We start from the raw sequence: 24,068 nt of genomic DNA, 5'->3' as shown, positions 1-24,068 counted from the left end.
CTTTTTCCCAGCAAAAGTCAGCGACCTTCTGATTTTATTGAAATTCCTCTCTGTGATTGCAGGGAAACTGATAGCTCCAGTGAAAAACGTTATGAGAAAACTTGGGGAAATCTGTCGAGCTATCAAAACACTCCTACTGTTTTCTGTGCCCTAAACGTTGATCTCTGCTAAGTATAACACACAGTGTGTTATCCTTATGGAAACAAAAAGATAATTCAATGCAGTTGTTTACACAGCACAAAGCTTTAGGGCAGATTGTAAGCATCAGAAATGCCAGCCTTGTTGAGAGACATCTGCAGTATTGACTGAAAGTGGGGAGAGTTGGTTTGTGCCCAGTCGCATTGAACAGGTGCTAATGAAGCAGTTGTGCATAGAAAGCTTTGTTTATGCTTCTTTTTTCCCCTTCTGGAATACTTTGCTTTCTTCTTGGCTGGTTAAGACTTGATGATTTAAGCTTTTTGTGGTGTGTTTTCATCAGAAGCATTGAGAGCACATGACGTCTTCGTTTCCCTTAGCTCTGCAGCAACGCCAATGGCTTTGTTCAGTCTTAACGTTGCTGAGAGTGCAGCATAGCATGCTGGTAGGGCTGTGTTGTGCTGGCCGTAAGGCCATGGCTGTTGGAAGCTGCAGCCATGTCCTTCACTCCAGTGAAAGCATCAGCCAAAAGAAAAACTAAGTCTTGTGTGTAGTTGGTGCTGCATGCTGTAGGTCTGTCCTTACTTGGGCATGGCGACAAGTCAGTTGTGTGTGTGGAGCTGAACTGTGGTCACCCTGAAAGGAGTGATTAGGCAAGAATGTAGCTGCTTTGATTTTTCGAGTTGCGTGCTCTTGATTAAACAGGCTGCTTGCTGAGTCCTGATCAGTTCAGCCCGGTGGTTTCTGACACAGTTCAGTTTGTGATCACTTGTCCAGCAGAATGAAACCTCCAGTTGGCTTTTCTTTTACAACCCCCTTTGGAAGGCCCTCCAGGGACCAACAGGAGTCTGAGCTTGGAAAAAAGCCAGTGCCTTGGCCTGGGGAAGAAGCAGATGTGGTTTTGGGGTTGGGGCTGTCAGCCAAATGTAGTGCAAATGGTTCTGGGATTTTACAGTGGGTGAGGGCATCCCTTATGTATCCTTTGGGTTGTGGCCTCACCCAATGGTGCTGTGCAAATCCAGGTGGCCTGAAGTGGGGAAGCTTGTGGTTTGGTGTGTTTCTGTATCTGAAGTGATTGCTCTAAATCAATTCAGTCATGTTAGTCAGGAGTATAGCTTTGATACGGGAGTATATGGCCCTTCTGGAACTTGTAGTATTTAGCATGAGTATTTGTTACCTTGAGCTCCTGCACATTCCACAGTCCCGTTTTCTCTCTTGCTGTAAGTTTCTAGGGGAGAACTGTGTGTCCAAATAAGGCTGAGAGAGAGCAGGGTTCTGAAAGCTGCAGCGGTGTGTAGAACATAGCTTCCTCCATAGGGTCTGCCTGCTGAAGCAAGATGCAGCTCAAGCCTTCTGCACAAATCCAGCTGCCCTGAGACCCTCTCAGCCTGCTCTGGATGTTGGCCTTATTCATCCTCTCAGTGTCCGGATTGAAGCCAGTGTCACAGGCTCTGCTGAGTCTGCCGAGAGCAGGCAACTCTCTTGTGTGTCTAGTAAAGCTCAGAACAGTAGTTTTCAGGGTAGCCTCAAATTGGCCTGTTGCTTTGTTGGCCAATTTTTTAATGGTAGCCTGTTGAATTTGTTCCTTTATTTAGGCTGCAATGCTTACAGTATTGTCTCAAACCTATACATTAAGCATGGTGGGATATTTACTGGTATCAATGCTTGTGTTCCCTCTGGAGTGGCTCATTGGCAGCCATGATCAACATGAGGGATCTTGGTCTCTAACACTGGACTGGAACTTTCTAAACCGGTAGCTCACAGGCTGTGATCTGCAGATCTTCAGGGGTCTGTGAACATCTTCCAAGGATTAAATAGGCTGTGAGAGGAAGGCATCCATTTGGAAACAGCTGGGGAGAGTGGAGCAACTGAGACTCTCCAAGCTGGGCAGTGGAAGACCAATTCCATGAGGCACTGCAGGGCTTTGTGTTAAAAGTGTTGGTGATGAGCTTGCATGAGATCCAACAGCTCCAGCCCTAAATGAGCTGCTATTTGGATCATTTAGTTTGCTGGGTTGGAATATTCTCTTTGAATAAGCAGTAATGTATTCTCTGCCATCCTGGATGTATGCCATGAAAGTTCTAAACCTTTCTTGCTAGCATCTGTGTGTAATATAAGGGGTCATTTATAATCTCTGTAAGCTGTGATATGGGGCCTTTCGTCACTTGGTCTGATTCCTGCTTGTGTTCTGGAGACTGCTCTTGCAGACTTCTGGCTTGCATAGGGAAATCTGGGGGTGGGTCGCTGTCTGTCTTTTCCTTTGTAATTACTGTGCTATTATATGTCTACAGTGAGACCTGAGCTAATCCTAAATACGTGTTATGATTAGCAGTGCTCCTATCATTATTCTCCCTTGCTCCTATGCTGTTGTAGAAGCCTGGAAGCTACATTTGTAGGTAAGTGATGCTGTTTATGGGAGGCAGAAAGTAAAGAAATGAGAGAAGTTTATTCATGTTGTACTCTGAACTTTGGGGTTTGACCATTTGTTTCCCCTCATGATCCCCACTGCTGCCCTAGGCTCTGTCACAAGACTGGGACAGGGTCTGTTCTGTGAGGCTCAATCTGAAGAAGGGCTTTTCCAAGGCAGCAGTGATTTGTTTGATCTATGAAGGGATATGTGTGCTTGAGCAGTTCCTTCTGAGGACCAGGTAGAACAAAGGTTTAGGAGCTCAGGCTGTAGCAGTGCTGGGCTGTTTTGAATAGGAAATCTGCATGCATGCCGGCAGCAAGTGCTACACGAAAGACCTGGCAGAGACAGCTTTGTTTTTCCTCCCAGTGAAACTCTGTGATGGGCGAAGGCCAGAAGGGCACATGCACACGGGCTGCACAACAGTTAAAACAAAGTGTGTGTAAATAAACATTTGATTTATTTGGATTTCGCTGGCAAGCCAGACTATGCTCTTAATGTGAGGAGAGGCCCACGAGTCCTCAATGACTGTGCTCTGTTTTAAAATGTGGTAGCTGCATTCTGAGTTTGTTGCATCCGTACTCCTTGCTCTGATGTGTGAAATGCTGCTCCATTCTTCCCCTCCAACTGGACCAGTTCCTTTCCTCCTTGCATGTTCATGAGAAGTTTTTTCTCGTCACTTTAGGACATGTGCTCCTGCCATTATCCTGTCAGATTCTGTGTATGTGTGATTTGTTTGGCCTGTTTTTATTCCGAGGCTTGTGCAGAATGCTTGTGCTGTCCCTCTGACAGCTGTAAGCTCTGTGCTAAAAACGTGCTTGAGTTAAATAGTTGAAGCACTGCTTTCCCAGACCTTCTGGCTGCTGCTTCTCCTTCCATGCCTGTCCCCATGGCATGGGGAGACCTTAACCAGCTGTACTTACTGGAGACGCACCCTGTGGTTAAGCCTCAGAGAGATGAAATGAGAGCCAGTTGCACCATGGCTTGAAATAAAACCCCAAAACAACAAGGAGAACAAAAATTAGTTTGAGTTAGCACATCTCCAGTCTCTTCTTCCTCCTGTTTTTGTCTCCTAACCTTTGTGTAGAAATTGCGCTGCACCTCAAGGATGTGGTGTCGTTTTGTGACCTGAGGCTTCATTAATCTTATTTTTGGACTCAGTGGAATGAAGTTTTGCCCTTTGCTTCCATGAAGTAGATGTTACTAGAGGCATTTGAATACAGTGGGATTTGATCGAGAGGTCCAGGGTTTGTATCCTTAGTGCAGTAGCTATGTACTGGGGGCAATGTGGTGGCCTAAGCACTTCTCACTCCTTAAATACTTGATCTGATCTCTGGGGCAGGGAGGAAAAAGCATTTCTCTGGCTTATCTCAATGAATCTTAGGGAAGGGGCTTACCAAGACTTTGCTACAAGTCTGCAGAGAGCGTTACATTGGAATTGGGAGTGGGTTTGCAGCACATGGGGCAGTTTCAGTGGGGAAAACTGCGTGTCTGAGTCTTGTACTGCTGCTGGGTGTGATGGCAGCGAGCAGAAGCCGCTGTCCCCTGGTGCTCATGCATCAGGCTGGGGCCTGGGGAGCAGCCTGCTGGCTCTGCCTTGGCTGTTGTCATCTGCAGCGCTTGGCTACTGGCATGCCTGCTTCCTATTCATGGAGATGGGAGCCTGGCAGCCTCCCACAGAGATGGGAGGGGGATCCAAAATGGAGGGGGGAGGGGATGGTTGCCATACTGTGGGTGAGGAGCTGGGCTCTTCTCAGTGCGGACAATGCTTGTACCAGTGCCTTGTCTGCTGTGGACCCAGGCAGGTGCCTCTGCCTCCTGTTGCTGACCCCAGTTCTGATCCCCAATCAGTAAGAGAGTGGCTCTCAAATCTGCTGCAGTTACAGAAGCAAAAAGGTGAACCAGAATTTGGCAAGGATGAATGATGTGTGCAGGGGGGAAATACAAGCATCCTATTCTTCCTTGCCCCATCAAGCGCTGCATTTGAACCAAAAAATGCCTTTCTATGAGAAGGTAAACAATATCTATGGGTACTGACTCCAGGGCTGGCACTGCAGCTGCTGCCTTCTCATACATCATGTGGCGAACAGTTCTTACTTCTGTTTTCTTCCCTTAGGAGACAGCAAAATTCTCTGGTCCGTCCCTCCCCTTTAATTTGTGTTGCCCATTTTTAGACTGTAACCTCTCCAGGGTAGCAGCATGACTTGTTTGAGCCCTGGTGACAGTGAACTCCACCAAACAGCAGAATTCTCCAACTCAGATGTTTTTCAGCATGCTAGGTGGCCAGGGAGCGATCCCATAATGAGCAGGATGAAATTAAGGCCAATACAATGGGAGCTGGCTAATGGGGGATTTGGAAGACCCTTTTTTTTTTCTTTTCTCCTCTAAAATCCCATTGTTTATGATAAATTACAGAGCTAATTATGTGCTGGGCTCTGAGGACCAAGCAAGAGGCATTACTGGGTCTCTTGTGGTTCAGGTTGGCAGAAACAGGGAATCTCTTTGCAGCTTTTGGAGGGGGAGGGGGAGTGGGAAATGGAGACTGTAAGCTGGGTGAGCTGTGGCTGGCAGAGGCAGTAACTCCACCCCCAGTTATTTTGGTTTTACTTCAGTCATAAAACAGCCCTGAGTTGGAGGGGTGCACAGGAATCATCAAGTCCAGCTCCAGGATCCACACAGCACCACCGAAAATCAAATCCTGTGTCTCCTTGAACACCAGCAGCTTGGTGCTATGACCGCTGCCCCAGAGATTCCATTCCAGTGCCTGCCAGCTTTCTGATGAACTCTTTCCTAACCTCCAGCCTGACCCTCTGCATCCAAAGCCCCATGCTTCCCTTGGGTCCTATTGCTGTCACTAGAGAGCAGAGGGAGAACCCTAGTAGTGACCAGCTGCCAGCCTGACCCTTCGAGCCAGATCCACCAGCCAGTTGTTCACCCAGCATGTTGTGTACTTGTCAAGCTGTGTGCTGGGATTTTTGTCCAGAAAGATGCTGTGAAAGACAACATTGAGAAACTTCGCTAAAATCAAATCACATCTTCTGGCTTCCCTTAGTCAGTTAGATGAGTAATCTTGTCATAAAAGGAAATTAAGTTAGTTAAGCAGTCTGTGTATGCTGCTTGAGCTTGCTGCCTTACTGAGAGTAACAGATTTCTTTCTCTCCGCAGGCATTGGTGTCACTATACGGTTACACGGACAGTCTCCTGTCAAGTGCAGAATGGGTCAGAAACGGTGATCCAGCGAGTTTATCAGAGCTGCCGGTGGCCAGGACCTTGTGCCAACTTAGTGAGGTAAAAATATTCATGTCTTCTGTTGCCTTTGTGAACTTGCCTGCTCATCTCATCAAAACGCTGACTCCGCTTTTAGGAACTGCGGAGCTGAGCGAGCTCTATGGATCAGATATTGGTCTTCTGCTTCATGGTGGTAGAACTAAGGAGTACTCATTATCTGCAGGGTAATTAGGGATGTAAGCGTGTGTAGAGGGAGGCTGCGTGAAACAGTTTATGTTGTAATATTACTTTGTATAACCACATGTGAGAGTCTGCTGTTAGTCAGCCGTGCAGCTAAAGAAACACAGAATCTTTCAGACTGAGCAGTGGGGATGCTGGAATGATGGCACTGGTTAGTATTGAGACCTCATATGTGGGTCTTTAACATTGATCACATACATGAGAACTTTACTCAAATTTCTTGCAGTCAGGGATGAATGAAGATACTGTCCTTAATTCCCATTCAGCACCTCTTACTCCTGTGTCTCTGTATCTCTTGGAGACATTCATGAAAGCACAATGTCATCACTTCTCCCCCGATGGAAACAAGGCTCAGAGATGGTAGCTAGTCAACTTCTGCCCAGTTTGCTGTTAGTCTGCTTCAGCCTTCCAGTCCTTTACAGTCTTAGGATCCAAGACAAAACTGTGGAATAGCTGTCCCCATCTGCTACCTCGGTGTGTGGTGCTAGGCCCTGCCTTCTCAGAAAGGCATTCTGAGAGCAGGCTAACATTACACTCATCTGGGAGTTGATGCAAAAAGGCCATTGTCCTCTAAATTTACACCTAGCTTCTATGACAATTTCCCATGTAGACAAGGCTATAATTTAGTCATTTTATTGTTGTTTCCATTTCAGCCAGAGAGTTGGGTCCTCTTAGTCAATAAGCCAGCCAGAACATGAACTACCAGCATGCATGCATGCCCAGAGATTTCCACTTTCTCAGGCTGTGTGCCTGCTGCATGCACCCATCTGCTCTCGTGTCTCTCTTCATCTGGAATTCACATTTTCCATGTGGCAGTTACCACAGTTGATTATCTGGTTTCTCCTTGGCCGTTGGTCAGTCTAAGTTTTTTCACTTGTAATGTATCTGCTTTGGTGTCTCTTTGGTCTTGTTTTATGCAAGACTGTGGTTGAAACACTTAATATTTTACACTGTCATGGCCAAACTTCTGTTGAAGCTTTTTAATTTCCCAGACATTTTACACACATAATTGTCATTAGAAACTTGTGAGCTTTCACCTTGTCTCCTAAACTTGCCAAAAACCTTGCATATTTTTCCTTGTTAACATAACTGTAGTTTCACAAGCACCAAACAATTGATCGTGTTACTGGTGAAAATCCTTTCTGCAGGCTCCTGTGGTTAAGTTTCTCATATACATTGGTTCTCTTGCTGCTAACACAGAGACTTCAAGAGTTGTTTGCCATTGTGACACTGTTATTCACGGAATGTTTACAGTTTCAAATGTAGTTTGGCTCACTTGCCTGATGAGTCCAATTGTTTGGAAACAATGCAGAGTGGCAGCAGACTTCCCCATTTTTCTGTGTGAAAATACCACAGAAAGAAGCTGGAGCTATTATTTAAGATCCTGGTGGTGAAAGCTCAGCTGTTGGAGGAGCTGCATTTCTAGGTGATGATCACCAGGAAGAAACCTCCCAGAAGAGATGGAAGGATGCTAGTGGTCTGCTCCATTTACAAGTGGGAGGACACAAAGTGAATAGTACCTTTCTAAGGGCTGAATATAAAACTTGCTCTAATTATGCAGTACATTACATAAAGTTTGAAGCAACTGTCTTCTGATAACGTAATGAAAAACAACCACTGAAACTGATGGATATTGTGGGGTGCAGCTTGTGTGTGCAAATCTTGATAACCCTGAGTCACATTGTATGGCTGAGGTCTTACTTCCTAGGCACGTGCTGTTGTCTGTGTATCATGATGCTAGTGCCTAGGGATGTGAGGATAGCAGGCTTTCTTTAGTCTTAGAGCCAAGTTGAAATTGAAAAACAAATGAAAAACGCACCAAAAAAACCCTACACTTCTTCCCTCCTTTACTGAAGTGAATACATCTTTTTAGAAAATGCTCTTTCCTGTTTCAAGTGAAACCTATCTCCTGTTTTTGGATGGGAACTACCAAGTATAATGAGAAATTCTTGGCTGTTGCAAGGCAGTTGGGTTCCCTCTTGTATTCAGCGTCTCGCTTGGTAGAGCAGTTCTCTTAACAGGAGTTAAGAGAAAAAGATATATTTGATCTCCTCCTCTCTCAGCAGAAAACTGCTTTGGAAGGGACAGGCAAGCTTATACCAGCCCAGCAGACTGTGGGACTTCCCTGGGCAGGTCTCTCAAAACAGCTACAGAAGGTGATCAGTGCACTCATCAGAGCAGAAAGTTAAACTAAGGTCCCCCTGCTTCAGTTTCTGTACTGTTTCCCTTTTACCTAAAGGATGCACCTACAGACCTTCTGGCCCTTCTCCTGTTCTTCTGTGTGTGAGATTTGTCACTTGAGCTTGAAAGGGAGATGGTCAGATTCATGTAGTCTTACACTTGACTGTAAGCAACACAAAACGTCAGTAAGCTATTGGCATTCTTTTGGCTTTTTCATATGTCTCCCAGCTGTGACTTGAAACAAACTGTTTTCATCTCCTTGTTTGCAGGGAGTCAACCGTATCTGGGAGAGCTTTCATTCTGCCAGCACCCGTTATCAGGCTTCTCACTAGCAAAAGGGACGCCAGCCAAAATAAAAAGGCATCTCTCAGCCTCGTGGTGACAGCTGAGAGGGGCTCTCTGCTAGAGAGACGCTGCTTACAGGCCGACATCACTGTGTCCAGACACGGATTTAATCTGTTTCCTGTCTCCCATTCATTCACATTATGTTTCTTTTTCCTTATTGCACAAACTGCAGCTGAGGGTATAGCATCTGACGGGGATATCTGTGAGATCCCCAGCCTTGCAGCTTTGGTTGTACGATCTCCTTGCTCTCTGTTCATTTGCTTTTGAGAAACTGGCAGCTGTACTTCTGTTGCAGGAGTGTTGTCATCTTGGCTGGGATGGGTGAGCTGCTCTGTTCTTGCCCTCCACCCCACACTGTTTAGCTTGGGTGCTGAGTTGCTTTGGAGCAGTCTTGGCTGGAGACTTTCCCTCAGCAGATCTCTGCTCTTGAACTCTCTCCCCTAGTGCTGTAGAGGCTATGGCTTGGTGCTCTTTCAATATGCCTTTGCTTTGTTATGCTACAAAGTGAATGGGCAACTTTCCAGCAGTCTGGACAAGGCTCCTAATGTACTTACAGATGTTGCATGCTATTTATCTGTCTGAAGGAAGAGATAAAGTCTTGATGTTTCAATGGCAACCCAGCCACTGAACCAGGTTTGCTGCCTCTGTGGCTGCACTCAGCTGCCAGTAAACCCAGGCATTTGAATTGTAACCCTTCCTCTGAGCAATCGTTTTGTTGCAGCAGCTGCAGGTTGATGCATGATCCTGTCATGCTTAGGGTGCTGTTCTCCTTGAGGTTAGGCAAAGATTTGAGGCTATGTTCAGTTGCCAGAGGCTCAGTGACTTGTTGTGACTGCTTATCTTTCAGGTGAGGTAGCATCACTTGGCCAACAGCATGGGACCAATGCTTGCAATGTTTCCTTTGCCTTACTGTGGCTTAAGACTTTGAGAGCAAGACTACTTCTTGCTGTACCCTGACAGGGCAAAGTATGTCAAACTGTGATCAGACCTTTTGTTTCTGGCTATTGTGGCCAGTAAAATGTTATCTCAGGAATTGAGTGGGAGAATAGCCTGACAGACCATGCACTGCTACAGACTTTATAAGACAAACAGAGAGTTATAAGACAAAGTTCTGCTTCAGACTGTTTTTACTGTAAAAATCCACATATCACCTGTAGAAACACAATTCTTCAGATTGTGGTGAAATACTCTGCCTCCTTTTCTGCTTGATTCATGCTAGAAAAAAGAATGTTCCCAGTGAGGCTATGAGTTATTTTTATTTTTATTTTTTTATTTTTTTATTTTTTTATTTTTTTATTTTTTATTTTTTATTTTTTATTTTTTATTTTTTATTTTTTATTTTTTATTTTTTATTTTTTATTTTTTATTTTTTATTTTTTATTTTTTATTTTTTATTTTTTATTTTTTATTTTTTATTTTTTATTTTTTATTTTTTATTTTTTATTTTTTATTTTTTATTTTTTATTTTTTTTGCCCCAGCCAGTGGTCACACAGCCCTGTTTCACTTCAGCCTTTCAGCTTCTAGTCTGCGCAGCACTGTCTGGCTTCAAAGAATATGGAGACTAACTTGGAAACCCAGAGCTGGTTTGTGCAGGGCTGGCCTTACCTGACCACTGTTATTCAACAAGAGCCACTGAAATCCCAAACGTGACGTTGCTCATCTGTCGGTCTTGAACATCACTCAAAGATGGGGAGAGGTGGAAAGGGAGAATGTTTCTGCAGTACAGCAAATTCCAGTGGGCTGTGATGCCTTGCTGACTGCCAGCATTACATCTGCCTTTAGGAAGGGTCTGGTTGGGGGTTGAGGGTGGTGGTGCTGGGGCTCAGATATGTTCTATGACAGCTCCTTGGGGAAGTGGACTCATTGGGTGTACTCGCAGGGTAGTCTCTTCTATGTCAGCACTTCCCTGATTTCTTTTCAAACTCCCATCTCTCCAGAACAACCAAATATTTCAAGATTTACGTATGCAACCAAACAAATTAGAAGTCTGATTTCAGAACACTCTGAGTTTCCTTAGGACAGTTTACATTTATATCATGTCTGTAAATCAGGCCATGGGCCCCAGAAGTTAGGGGTACTACCAATATCTTTCTAATCTTTTTCTAATGTGCAGAATTAGTGCTTGTTTTAACTTGTTTGGAGTATGGACAATCTGTCTATGATAAACATGCAGGCATGCAAGGATAGAGCCATCAGACTGATTCCTGAGCTCACTGCCTGGAAAGCAGTTTGGAAGGAAAGCTTGTGTTCCTGACTTCCCAGTTGTTTTCTTACCTAGTAATAGTGGTGGCTGCTAGCTGAGATTTCTGGGTTCCTCTTCCTGTGTTGCTCCAATCTCTGAATTTGACAGTGAACTTCAGCAAATGTGTTGGTAAATGATATCTCTTGCAGTGGAGTTGTAGGTTGCTTCTCTGTTAAGTGCTTGGAAGCCTTCTACTGAATGCAGCTGTGTGTGCTGCAGGTGTGTGGGAAGGAAGAAGGTGCAGGTTGTGGCTCATCTAACCTCTTACTGTGGTTTTGCAGTATTTCTATGCCACTGTTTGTGGCTTGGGTGACATCCAAGGGAAAGGTCTTCCTATTCTTCTACCAGCCTCATTTCCCTGTCCGTTGTGTTTTGCACATGTTTTTGTTCTGAGGCTTATATTTAACAGATATCTTTTTCTATAGCTTTTTCACTGCGTGAGAGAAATACAAATGCAAAAGGAATGGTTATCAGAATTGGTGGTTATGCTTTGGTAGAGGAGTTTTCTTTGCTCCTTCCTGGAATACCAGTAAGAATTCTGTATAATGTACTGTGGTGAGATAAGTGATGGCAGACCTTGGTACTGTGCTATGGCTGAGGGGAGAAATGATGCTCTGTAGAATGGAGAAGCATTAAAGCCAATTTGAGCTAGCAAGCTAGGCCCCCTTTACATACCTGATCTGCACGATGCCGAACTGAGCTGCAAGTATCAGGGAACTCAGGGTGGGTGGTAGGCTGTGACAGCTGAGCTCTCCATTTGTCGTGCCCTGGGAAGTCCTCACTTGTTTGAGAATTAAAACTATAGCTACTTCCCTGTCACAGAACTGCTGCCAAGATTCCAGTCTGGCTCATGCTACTCTCCACACTTCATAATGAAGTTTGAGAGAGCTTTCACATCTTGGTGTTGGCAGAAACATGGTTTTAAAATCACGGTGTAGCTGGAGACTGGCTGGCTCGGGCCACTGGTAACAGGACTGGAGACTTTCATCTGAAGGTCAAATCCAACTGTAGTGTTAGTGACAAAGTCATGAACTTCTGACTGATGGCTGAGGGTGGTGTGTGGAAAGAAGTCTCAAGTCTGATGCCAGAACTGAGAGTTGGGAGACTTGGGTTCAGTTCCTGAAGTTTGCCAGAGCTGTTTTAGGGTCTGCCTACATCACTGTGGTGCCAAGTCCTCAAGCTCACTTACGACTGCAAACTCCTGAAGGCTGTTGGATGCAGAGGTGTGAGAAGTTAGGTGGGATGAACTGGCTCTGTCCAGCCCATGTTAGGCAAATGCCTGGATCATAGTTAGCATTAGCATTAACTGGTGTGCTTCTTGGCAACTCAAAGGGTGAGGACATAATGTTCCAGGGGACAGCATTGCTCTCCCATCTCTAGGCGATGCTGTGCAGGCAGCTGTGTGCTCAGGAAGAAGCTTGTGCAGATCTTCTTATCCAGTGCCTGTGGGAGAATGATTTATGTCAGCTGTCAAACACAGAAACAAGCAGTTACAGCTTCCTGAGAAATCAGTTTCCCAAAACCTGCTGAGATGCTGCCTGCTTTCCAGTGCATACATAGGCAGTCTCTCCTGGATGTGTTGGTGCTGTTAACGTGAACAGCAGTAGCTTACATCTCTGTTCTGTTCTGCTGTCCTTGATGTAACATGTGATAGCTTCCCTTTAGAGAGAGATTTAGGTTAGATTCATGAGATATCTGGCTCCATCTTGGCCTTGTGTCTGGGTGGGCTGGGGCAGAGCTGCAGCCTGGGACTGCTCTGTCCCCTGCAGGTTCTTGGTGCTGCAGGAGGATGTTCTTCCCTGCAGAGATCCAGCCAGGCTTGTGTCTGCCCAGCCCTGACAGAGGAGCAGAAAGCTGCAGTCTGTAGTGCTGTAATCCCAATGCTTCAGCCGCTCCCCATGCTTGCCAAATTCCTTTGGCTGTTAAATGAGAGTAAGAATTTTGAGGGGAGCTCATAGAGCACAGCTTCTGTATTTTCTTTCAGCTTCATGAATAGCAGCAGTGACTTGTCCGGACGTATGTGGGGAAAACTGATTTGTCAGCTTTGGAGGTCCAGTGTTTTTAAAACAAAAGCTGAGTCTTACGCGACCGTCAGTCTTGTGTTGACTTCAGAATGACTGGTGCCTCGCATGGGTCTGCTTGTCTGCACATAGCAGTCTGGTTTCCAATGGGGCATGACAGTTCTTGTGCTTTGAATGGAACCCAGAGGATGCTGTGTGCTGGCCACAGAGCAAAAACATGTCCAGCGGAACTTCGGCTGTGATGAGAAGCATAAAGTTCTTTCAGATGGGGGGAAAACTGAGGTGGAGATTAGCTAACTGGAAAAAGGCTATATGCAGATCTCTGGTGTAGTGTTGTGTCATGATGATCTGGCATGCAGCTATGTGTCAGTACGCCCCTGGTCTGAGGGTGGGAGAAAGGAAGATGTTTGACAGACTTAGGCAATTTTTGTGAGAATAACGCATTGGAAACTCTGAGTACTTAGAGAGGAAAGGCCAATGCCAGCCTTTGTTTAACCATCATCTCTGCTACTGAAAACAACTTGGTAGTGATGAGACCTCCATAAAGCATACTGGTATTTATTAAGGGAGAGATACGAGGAAGAGCCAAAAGAATATAAGGGCTTAAGGAGAAAAACAAGGGTTTTTGAATGGTGGTAAACACTTGCTCTGTTAATTTGTGTATCTTTTATCTACAGCTGGGGATGAGTGGATGACATTGCTAGGCAGGAAGATGGGTTATGGATTGTCAGAGAAGTGCATCTTACTGACTTCTTGTCTGTGTTAGTTACAGGACTCTTATAAGGCCCACATACAAAATGTCCTACCGAACTGTGACGACGCTGGAGTGGAGATGCTGTCCTGGGTTCACAGGGAGCAACTGTGAAGAGGGTAAGTGATCCAGCAAAGCATCTTCCCTTGTGAAGAAGAAAGGGATGTGTGTGAATGAACAGGTTGGATTGGATTGGGTTTGTTAATTTGTTCTAGGCCTCTCAAACACAGGAACAGATTACCTGTTCTCTTCACTCCCAATTGTAATCCAGAAGGTGATCCTGGAAAGTATACTGTGCTCAGTGCTTACAAAGAATCCTAAATGGGAGAAGAGAAATGAAGAAATGGGTACTTTGGTATGCTCTTCTCATAGATGGATTCATGTTTAGTGACCCCATTGTATGGGTCTTCAGAAAATGTGCTTTATCCCTGTCAGTGAGTATCTTCTCCACATTCCATTGTCATCACAATCAATTGCTGTAGCTGAGAAAAGCTGGCAGTCTCTGAATAGCAGCCTGTGAGATTTATGCACATAAGGTCCAGGCGCAAATCCCTCTGGGATCATGTTATTTGAATTAAACTAAGTGCCTCCTATTTTCTTTCCTGCCCTCCCAGAGACTTTTTGGTGCAACGTTCGTGTTACTTACAACAAGACACCTGTGACTTTGTCATCTGTTCCAGTGAAAGAAAACTGGGCTCTGGAAGAAAGGAGAATCCTTTCCCTTTCTCATCATGATGCATGAAAAGGACATGCTTTGCATTTTTCTTCTGGCTGTTTTCCATTTTACCTGTTGCTTCTGGAGCTTAGAAACAATAACTGCTTCTCCATTGAGTTTTGTGTGGTATTGGGCATCAGCTGAATCTCTGCTGATGTCTTACGATTGGGCTAGAAATACCTTGAGGTTTTCTGTTGGTTTGCATCACGTTGATGCATCCTGCTTGTGCTGGCTGCTGAAGGGTTACTGAGAGTGTCTAGCATCTCTGACTGCAGTCTGTAGCTACACCTCGTTTTCATTGCACAGCAGTATCTTGGTGCTAATCATGCAACTTAAGCAAGTCTCCAACTAGGAAGCTGTTTAATTAGTCACAAAGGTGGCTGCTGACAGTAGCTCTCTTCGGGCTGTTGAGGAAACAATAGTTTCTGAGGAGCTCAAGAGAAACCTAAAACATGGGAAAGCTATTCTGAATTCATGTGTTCAGGAGAGAGCTTTGCATTTTAACACACTGCTGAAAGAAGTGGGCTTGGAAAACAAGGTGTTGTGTGCAGCTTGGCTTTCTACCTGTCACAAGGGAGAGGGATGCTTGGGGCTGGGGCAGAACTCATTTCCCAGGTAGCTGTGGCTCAGCCTGGCAGAGGACCTGACTGGGGACCAAGCAGCTGTGTGTGCAGCCCAGTCATGCCTGTAGGTTTGGACAGGTGTGAGTGATTACAGCTCAGTTGTGCTGCTGGTGTAAAGGAGAGAATCCAGCTCCCTCCCGCAGTGCCAGATCTGTCTCAGCAGAGTTCAGTGGAAATAAAAAGCCAACATAATCTTGCTTTAGAAATTCAGCAGTGATCTCGCAGGAGCAGGTCTGTGGAATGAGGTGACAACTTTACACGATCAACTTTCAAGGTGCAACTGTGTGGTTGAGCTTGGATGTGGGCTGTGGAGTGTGAGCAGAAAGCCAGTAGCAAGCTTTTGCTTCCATGTAAGAAATTTTCTTAAACCTTTTTTTTTTTTTCTTCCCCTCTAAAACATCTGGAGCTGCTGACAGTCCCATGTTCTCGAAAGAAAAAAGACCCCTTTCTACAGGACGTGGTTCTGCCACTTCACTCTTTAGCAGAAGCATTGAGTAGCATTTGAGTGGTGTGCACAGGACCTTAAGCTGTCTGGAGGGATCAGGTTTAAGATCGCGTTATTTACTACTTAAGTTAATCCTTATTGTTAGTATTGCCTGGAGTTGTAAGAAAAAAAGAGTTGGAAAAGTTTCTCTGGGGTTTTTTTGGCAGTTCTGGTTGGTACATTTGGCAACCTGATACAAAGCCTTTTGTACTCTCGAGTTTTTTGGCCTTTCCTACTGTAAATGCTGTCCTTCTGGAAGGGCAGGGTGCTTACATCCTGTCAACAACAGAAAAAACAGATCTAAACAAGCAACACAAAAACCAAGTGCCATTATGGAGCAGTGTAGAAAAAGATGAAAACATTTTGAGGTTCTAACAACAAATTTCACCTCTATTTAGTTTCATGTGTGCAGCTGGAACTTTTGAAGTTGTGAAGTAGTAATGGCTGAAGACAGATCAGGCCTTCATTATTGCTGACTTGTGTTCCTGCTGTGTTGCAAATGCTGCAATTCTCTGCCAGTCAGTGTTGTTCTCCATTGGCAACAGGATGGCAGCTATGATGGCATGGCACTTCCACCTCAAGATGCTTCTGTTTCTAGAGGACACCAAGAAAACGTTTCCTTTTTCCAGTGGTCACTGGAGTAGTGAGGTTGCATCTTCATAAGTAGGTAAGGCCAGGAGGTAATGACTGATTAAGCACAGAGTAATTTGGGGAGTTGACTATTCACAGTCATATACAGTGTGGCTGTTCAGCCCCAAAGTATGGTAGACTGCTGATGTACTCTTGCTGTAGCACACCCTCATTGAGAACCCCCTTTCCATGGTAACAGCATGCTAATAGTGCAAGCTGTTAAATGCAATTTGAGTCCTACAAAATGTCTTGACCCTTAGCTAATAAGTTGAGCTTGAGAAAGTAACCACTTAACTGTCACCAGCTGACAGGCACCTATGTTAATGCTGGAGGCTGCACACTGTTTATATTTAAGGTATCTTGGGAATTCAGTCCTTGCATCGCAGCTGATAAAAATAATGATAAAAAGGGCATCATCTGGAGGAATCCCAGCTCTGAGAGTGGATGGAGGCTTTGCTGCTCAGCAGGGATGGCTGCTTCTAGTCTGTGTCCTTTGTAACGTCAGCACTGCTCAAGCTGTCCTCCTGGACCTTTGCTGCTGTCCTCTCACCCACAGGTATGTCAACATTTGGAAGATTTCTAATTCCTTTACTGTTTTTTTGTTTTTTTTTTGGTTTTTTAGAGCTGTGGCTACCTAGCTGTATAGATACATATATACAGGTGTATATATAGATACACCTCGTGAAAATGGTGATTTTAAGCCTCCTGAAAAGATCTCTTGCAACATTTTTGGACAGATAAAGAGAATTGATGCGAACAAGTCTGGTGAATTTAACTGTCAGTAGATGCTAATTTTTATTTTTCACTTCTAATTTTTTTGTGTTTGGAGCCCAAGCCTAGCACAGGAAATGAATCCACTGAGCCACCCAGTCTGCCGACTGCTGATATAAAGAACATATGGAGGAGGGCAGCGCAGAGGTGAAGTGGTTTAGCTATTGCAATCATACATCAAACTGATTGATTTGAATCCAAGATGATGCTGACACTTCAACTCAGCCTTTTTTCTATATGGCTGAAAGTTCAAAGGCAAGTGCAATCTCCTGGGAGGAGAAAAGTGTCCCTAGGGGCTCCGTACTGCCTTAGAGCTTCCCAGCTACACAAGGTCTTATTTTACTTCACAAATATCACAGATTTCTTTCTTGATTGTTTGCATTGCTTGAATCTGGGACAGCAGCCAGTATCCTATTTACCCCCAAAAGCAGACTGATGGGAGACAATGACTTAGGCAAGAAGCAGCTCCAGAGTAACCCTGGCACCTCTGAAAGGACCCCATTGTGGCTATAAACTTTTATTTATCTATTTGCTAAAACATCTTAAGAATACAGGGAGGATAGGGAGTTTGGGTGGCCTTGTTCAGGTAATTTCTTTAGTTTGAGAATTTATTTCTTTCCCTCTTCGCTCTTTCAGTTGTTGGAATTTTATCTACTTTTACCTAAAACTGTTTGTATTTTACTCTGATACCTTTCAATCTGTTGGCTTTTCATGTGGTTACGGTTCTCAAAGCAGCATAAGAAAATGAGGTGTTTCCTCTTGGCATGAGAGAATACCCTTCTACAAAACCCTTCTCCTAGTTCAGAAAGTTTCTTGGGTCTCAGGAGAACTGTGGAACAACATGGGGAACATCTTAAGCTAGCAAATGCTGGATTAGAGAGACTGTGAGATGCTTTCAGAGCCCTTCAGTGGGCTTTCAGGTCTTTAATTTTGATGTTGAATGTGGTGTTGGTGGAACCTCAGTGCTCCAGGTGTTGGTTTGCTCCCTCTGGACTGTTAAACACAGATCTGTCAATCTGTGTGGAACCACAACATGGAGATTATGGAGTGACATTGACCATGATATCCCAGGAATTCTGTTCAGAAGCTGAGCACCAGAAACATAAGTACCTGTATTTGTGTACTTATAGAACACAAGAGCTGAACAGTATCTCTGTTTCTCCCCCATAGCACATACTTCCTGCCCCTCTATGATGTGTCTCCAGGTACTTTTGTTTCTGGTGCCCCTTCAGTACGATGCAGGAAGCCCACCAGCAGTTTCCCAAGCACTCTGCACTGCATCACCTGACTGCTCTCCACTGGTGCATGCTGACCATGCAGCAGCCTCTGCTTACAGGCACAAACTTGTGTCACCCTTGATCAGACCTGCATGGCTCCTGGAGTGCAAGCTCACTGCTGGAAGAACCTGCAGCCTGATGAGAGAGCTTTCTGGCATTGGAGCTGTGGGACTACTTACACAGTTTCTAAGTGTTCGTCTTTTCTCTCGATACGCGGTCAAAAAAAATACAATAAAAAAATCCCTGACAGATTTCCAAAGACTTAACACTGCATTCCAGCATCTGAATCGTTTAAGTTTTTTTGGATATGTTTAATCTGAACAGGGAGAATTTAATTCAGCACCCAGTGTCAAAATATTTGGAATGCTAAATATCTACAGATGTTTTTTTAACGTAATTAGAAAAACTGTGTGCTGTAGTGTTACATTACTGTTCCAATTACGTTAGCTCCCATCAAATTACTGTGGCGTGCAGAAAATCTTTATTTTGATAAGCTATTTGCTTGCTTTCCCAGTCATAATGGATGCTTTCTGTTAGTGCTGTGTGTTTCTTAACTCACAAATTACAAACCTGCCTATTTATAATCCATGGCTTTTCTACTAATTTGCTTTAATTTCTAATTTGGTCTGGGCATAACGTTACCTTCAAAAGGTGTGGTATGGTACCAGGCTTCTCTTCCTGGATGTCAATGCTGTCAATTCTTATTAATCCATGTTTTTATCAGTTTAGGACTTTGTGATGAAACAAAACAGCAGTACAGAAGCTGGGTACTCACACCTTTTGGTGATAACCTCAGATTCTTTAAGAAGTATTTGCCATTAGGCTTGTATAAATGATGGACCCTTTCCTGGTTGGTCAGTGAGCTATGGAAACTCCTGAAACTTCTACACCTTGGTGAGGTTTTGAGTTACTTAGGAATGAATCTTGAGGCTTGGGTTCTGAAGAGTCCATGCAATGTCATGGTTGTGTAATCTTTATTTACCTTCCTTTTCCAAGCCTGTCTGAGGTACTTTAACCTCAGTATGTTTCTTTCAAGTGGATGTTCCTTTTCTTTTTATGTATTTCATTTTGGTTAGCCATGGATTTTAGGATGATCTGCCTGGGGATCTGCCCACAGAGGTTGTCCTGATGTAAGGTGTGTCAAAAGTACTCCTGCCCCTCAGGAGAAATCAGGTCTATGGTAGCTACAGAGGTGTTCAGAGCTTGAGGAGATGTCCCATGGGGTGAACTTGCTGCTTCCACAGGAAGTTGGACTCTTTGCAGAGAATGGCTCTTTGGTTTTCAGTATCCAAATCTGGAGACTTTCTGATAGTTGCCTCTTCCACCCGTCTTCTGAACTTCAGTGGGATAAGCTGATGTTGTTGGCACAAAAAATAGAGGAGGGATGAGCATGAGGAAGCATTTTTTTGTGTGTAAATCAGACAGTTGCTGTTGGTAGGTCAGGTGAAAGAAGACAAAAGGTGGTAAGACTTTGCTAAGCCATCACTTCTGTCCAGGACTGTGGGGGCTTTGGGCTAATGTGGAGCATGCTGTGGGGTTTACTCTGTTGCTGTCAGCGTTGTCTTCATTTCAAGGAAGGAAAAAAAGGACACGATGTGTTATTCTGTCAATCTTCCACATGTTGTTAGTACAAAAATAATAAAAACATCCCCCCAAATTTCCACCCTACTTCTCTTTTTAACAGAAGTTCCTGTCAGAGGAAGGGTGGGGTTGTGTTCATAGCAGCACTTATTTGATCTTCACACTGCACTCCTCGTCCCATTAGGAAGTGCTAAGTGAGGAGTTGCTCCTAATTGGTGTCTGCTGCTTATTTTGACACCTTTCGAGTGAATGGTAGGTAACAATGAAGAACGTTTAAAACCACCCGTTTAAATCGGTCTCTGAACTTCCTTGCAGCCGCTTGTTTTTGTCAGGAATAGGAATTGAGGCTTAGTTTTCAGTAATGAAGTACCTGCAATCGGAAGGGGTGTATCTTCCAATTGGAAGGAAGAAGCATCTCCTTTCACTGAATTCTCAAACCCATTGTCTGTCGAGCTGTTTTGTGCTGTGCTCTGGAATTACACGCTTAAATGACAGCTCCACCCCCACTTCTTTTCGAAGGAATAGCGATGAAATGTGTGGGCTTCATGTTGCTGTCAAAGCATTGAATGGGATGTTTTTGTGACAAGGAACTTGTTGAATTTCTTCCAGGAGAATGCTTGAGGGGCCACGTAGTGCCTGGTATGCAGAATGCCACTGTCCTGCATATAAGAACAAGGGATGATGGAGGGAGTGTTCCTGATTCATTTATATTTTTTTATCCCTGTATGTGTTCAGAGCCCTGCTGCCATCTCTGATTTCTATCTTGTCAAATACTGGAGGAGAAATGAGAACATGCTTTGCAGCAGGAGAATTTTAGGATTCTTGTGCAGAGCTGTTCTATAAGGAGTTGTCACTTTGTGTGAGTGATGGAGGAATGTCTTGTACAGCCCAAGTCGAAGACATGCAAATAAAAGAAATTCCTTAAGATAGGAGGAAGCTTCATTGCCAGGTTTTCACTGATAGTAGATGGACAGAACCTGTCTGTCCGTCTGCCATCCTTTGAAGGCCAGCGCACTCTTCTTGTGTAGACCTGTCTAATAATCTGAAATGAGGCCATTGGCAGTGCAAGCTGTTCTCATTTGTAAGAGGTAAGAAGGGTACAGGTGTTGCAAGATGAAGCAGAAAGTCTTAAAAGATGAAAGAATATGTAGGGAGTGGTGCAGTTGGTAGCAGCCTGAGCTGCAGCAAAGCTTTGGGGTGAGGCAGGTGTTGCTGTTTCTACCTTAGGGGTTCTTATGTTTTTTAATGTAGGGCTTTTCATTAAGTGAGTTCATGGAATTAGTACAATAACACTTTTCCTGTGATAAGTAGTTCTAGCAGTGAGTTGTTTCATGATATCAAGGCAGTGAAGATTGTGAGCAATCGTGGTACTTGAGCAGGCAGAGCCACGTCCACATGCAGATTATCTTTAGGAAGAAGAGATTTAATGGAGACCTAAAGTGTTACAGCTATTTTGGGATGCTTTGCCATGTGAGCAATCCCATGTTTTTGTAATGCAAGTTAAATATTCAAACCCAGATTTTAAAACAGTTGCTTTTTGCACTGTTTCATGCTTCTAATTGTTCAGCTCTCTGCGTGGGAAGCGATGGTGAAGTTTTTAGTTTAGGACATGTTTTACTTAGGGGTATCTCTAGTGATCTCTTCTAAATAGAGATGCAGCAGCAAGTTTTATGTGAAAGCATGCATCCAAGATCTGGTGTTCTGTCTAAGAGGTTGAACTTCATGGGCTTGCCCAGAGTTTCTGCCTTCTCACTGGAGTAGTGGCCATTTGTTTAGTGGGTGTTCTGCGCTGCTAGTGCCTAGCAGTGGGCAAAGTGTTACAAAAGCATCTCTAAAATATTGCTGGAGAAGATATATTGCTCTATTATTTAGTCAAGATTCAGGAAGAGAATATAGCTTCTGTTCTGCCAGTTCTACAAGCTATAAAATTGTCATGTTTCAGCCACAGGAGAATTTGTATTGGCTCCTTCACTCCAAAACTGCAGTGAAAGATGGGCTTTCTTGGAAAAGTTAATAAACAGGGGTCTGTCTGAACAGGAAGACATCACATAAAGGTTGCCCCTTGTTCCCTGAATTGTAGCACTTTGTTGAAGTTCATAAGCAACGGAGATTCACTTGCAGATGTGGGATGTGCAGCTGGAAATGGAATTGCACATCCCTGAGCAAGAATAGTCCAGCAAGCCAGTCCAGCTCCATTTGGGGAGCTACAGGAGTGCGTGTTAGATGGAGGAACTTCAAAATCCAGTCGGTTCATTTAGAAGAAGGTCTGCCTTGTAGCTAGTAAGGGGGCAGACAGTCAGTCTGAGCACATGTGTCAAAATTGTACCAGGGGCTGTTCTCAGTCTGGTGTGGCTTGATGTTTCATTTAAAAGTTGATATGAGGAATGGAGAGAGCCTTCTAATTAGATCTGTGTGTTACAGGTTGAGCGGTACTGGAAATATGCAGCAGACTGGGATTAAAATGCAGTCACATCTTGATTAAACAGCGGAGTTGGGCAGAAATCCATAAAGAGAGACTCCTTCAAGGACAGTTGAAGGCAGAAACAATTAAATGCACAAATTCTGAATGGAGGGAGACTTGAGACAGCAGGATCCCAGGGGAGGGAGTGTGGTTAGTAGAAGAAGGTGAAATTAAACTCTTCTCTGGACTTGAGAGAGGAAATGCTGTCCTGGAACCGGGTGCTACAAATACTCTGACCATGCAGAAAGCTCACAGCTAGTGCTTCCTGGAGACTTCCTGACACACAGCTGAAATTTTAGGTGTGTTTATGGATAAGGGGTGTCTGCATGTGTGTGTCAGTGTTTCTCAGTGGAATGAAGTTCAGGCTTTTACAAACCAGCCCTGTGAATGTTCTGTTCATTTGAAAGTGATTTCTAATTGATGCTGCATTGCAAGTACTGCAAGAGCTATGTTGCTCTTGTGAAAGTAAGCCCTTCCCAGTTCCTGTTTGAAGGTGCCCTACTGCTAAATAGCTGATTAACTTTGATTACCAGATAGAGTAGTTAACAGGTACATGTTATATGTACTGCAAATAGTATCAGCACAAGTGATGTTTCTTAGAAGTAGCCATTAAGAGCTAACTTCTGTTTTTTGGAGATCTGGACAAGTAGGTGTAGGCTTATTCTAATGACTGTACATGATTACAAGTGCTAAGAAGTATTTAATCAGTTCCTAAGCAAGGAGCATTGTGAGACATCCTGGTAATCACTGCAGCAGAAAGAGCTCTTGTTGGATGAGTCTATAGTGACTTTTACAGTTCCTGCATTGATGGAAGCAGGATCCCATGTAACTGAAGGCTGGGGAAAAGCTTGCTGGTGAACTTTCTGAAGACATTAACTCTGACTGTACAAACCACAAAACTAGTTTTCAAACAGCATTGAAGGACTTAATCAAAATACTTGAGAGAGTAAAACATCACCATTTTTAGCCAGGTCATATTTGGTTCCTCAACTGCCAAAGCAGGAAAGGTGTTATGGAATGGCACCATGCGATGGAGTTAGCTAAAGATTTTGGTACATGTTTTTTCTGAATGTGCTTCTTGCCCAGGCTCCTGATTTGCCTCCTCGTTGGAGAATGCATCCAAATCCACAAGTAACATGCAAGTTTGCATTTCATTTTGAGCCCAGCAGGCATACGGCAATGAGGTTACAAGACCTTTCCAAGTGAGTCTGGAGGGACTTGTTGGCTAGAGTTTGGATTTTTGGCAAGCAACTTACTCCAGCTCTTTTCTATAATAAACTCAGGGTTCAGTCCCTGGCCTCTTACAGATACTGAGTGCTGTTGCGTGTCTCTGGGTAATCAGTCACTAGAAAGACACAGCTGTTTCAAGATGCACAGCCATGGGTGCAGCATGTAAGAAAGGGAAGATAAGGGTCATGCTACAGATGCAACCACATCCTACATGTGTTCTTCTTTGACAGGAAAAATTGTTATATAATGCTAGCAGTTCTCTGAGTGAGTTTTGAACGTTGTCCATTAAGCCTTCCAAGGCCATGCATGGCTGATGCCTCTGCTGCAAGCTGTGGCAAGCAGGATTGCCCATGGCAGTGACTTGTGTTCATCTGGAGAGCAATTCTAAGAAACTGAGCAGGGTTATAAGAAACATGGGGCTAGAAGTCGTCCTGCTATATATACGTGGTCATGGAGAAACAAATAAGTGAGCAAAGAAATTCCTGTAATTCTTTTGTTTTTCTGCAAATATTTTGTGGTGAATACATTCCTTGTTACAGAAGCCTAAAAGAAAGCACACGTGGTAAGTATTCAAAGTTGAGTGTTTTAATTGGAAATTAAAATTTTGGTAGCCATAATGCTCAAGGTGTCTTTGTGTTCCACTGCAGCAAGTGCAGGGCATAATGATGGCTGCTAAGTGGTCCTTTGTTTTAAAAACCTTGATGAAGATTGATGCAGACCAGCATATTTTTGCTGCTGCTGGTCG

At 44.1% G+C, this 24,068-nt stretch overlaps 1 protein-coding gene across 8 annotated transcripts in view; it reads left to right on the top strand.

The window, feature by feature from the left end:
* Window positions 1-24,068, top strand: part of COL26A1 (collagen type XXVI alpha 1 chain) — a 158,113-nt gene that overhangs the window by 15,654 nt on the left and 118,391 nt on the right. For 6 of the 8 annotated variants that reach the window (XM_048966818.1, XM_048966825.1, XM_048966821.1 and 3 more), the window contains exons 2-3: window positions 5,708-5,830; window positions 13,567-13,670. In XM_048966818.1, the coding sequence (XP_048822775.1) occupies window positions 5,708-5,830; window positions 13,567-13,670 (227 nt within the window). The remainder of the gene's footprint in view (window positions 1-5,707; window positions 5,831-13,566; window positions 13,671-24,068) is intronic. The other 2 variants (XM_048966819.1, XM_048966823.1) reach the window with 1 other exon arrangement.

The sequence above is a fragment of the Lagopus muta genome, chromosome 20 (assembly GCF_023343835.1).
Source record: "Lagopus muta isolate bLagMut1 chromosome 20, bLagMut1 primary, whole genome shotgun sequence".
NCBI classification, from domain to species: Eukaryota; Metazoa; Chordata; class Aves; order Galliformes; family Phasianidae; genus Lagopus; species Lagopus muta.
Note: the sequence above shows the minus strand (reverse complement) of the source record. Positions and strands in the feature narration are given on the sequence as shown.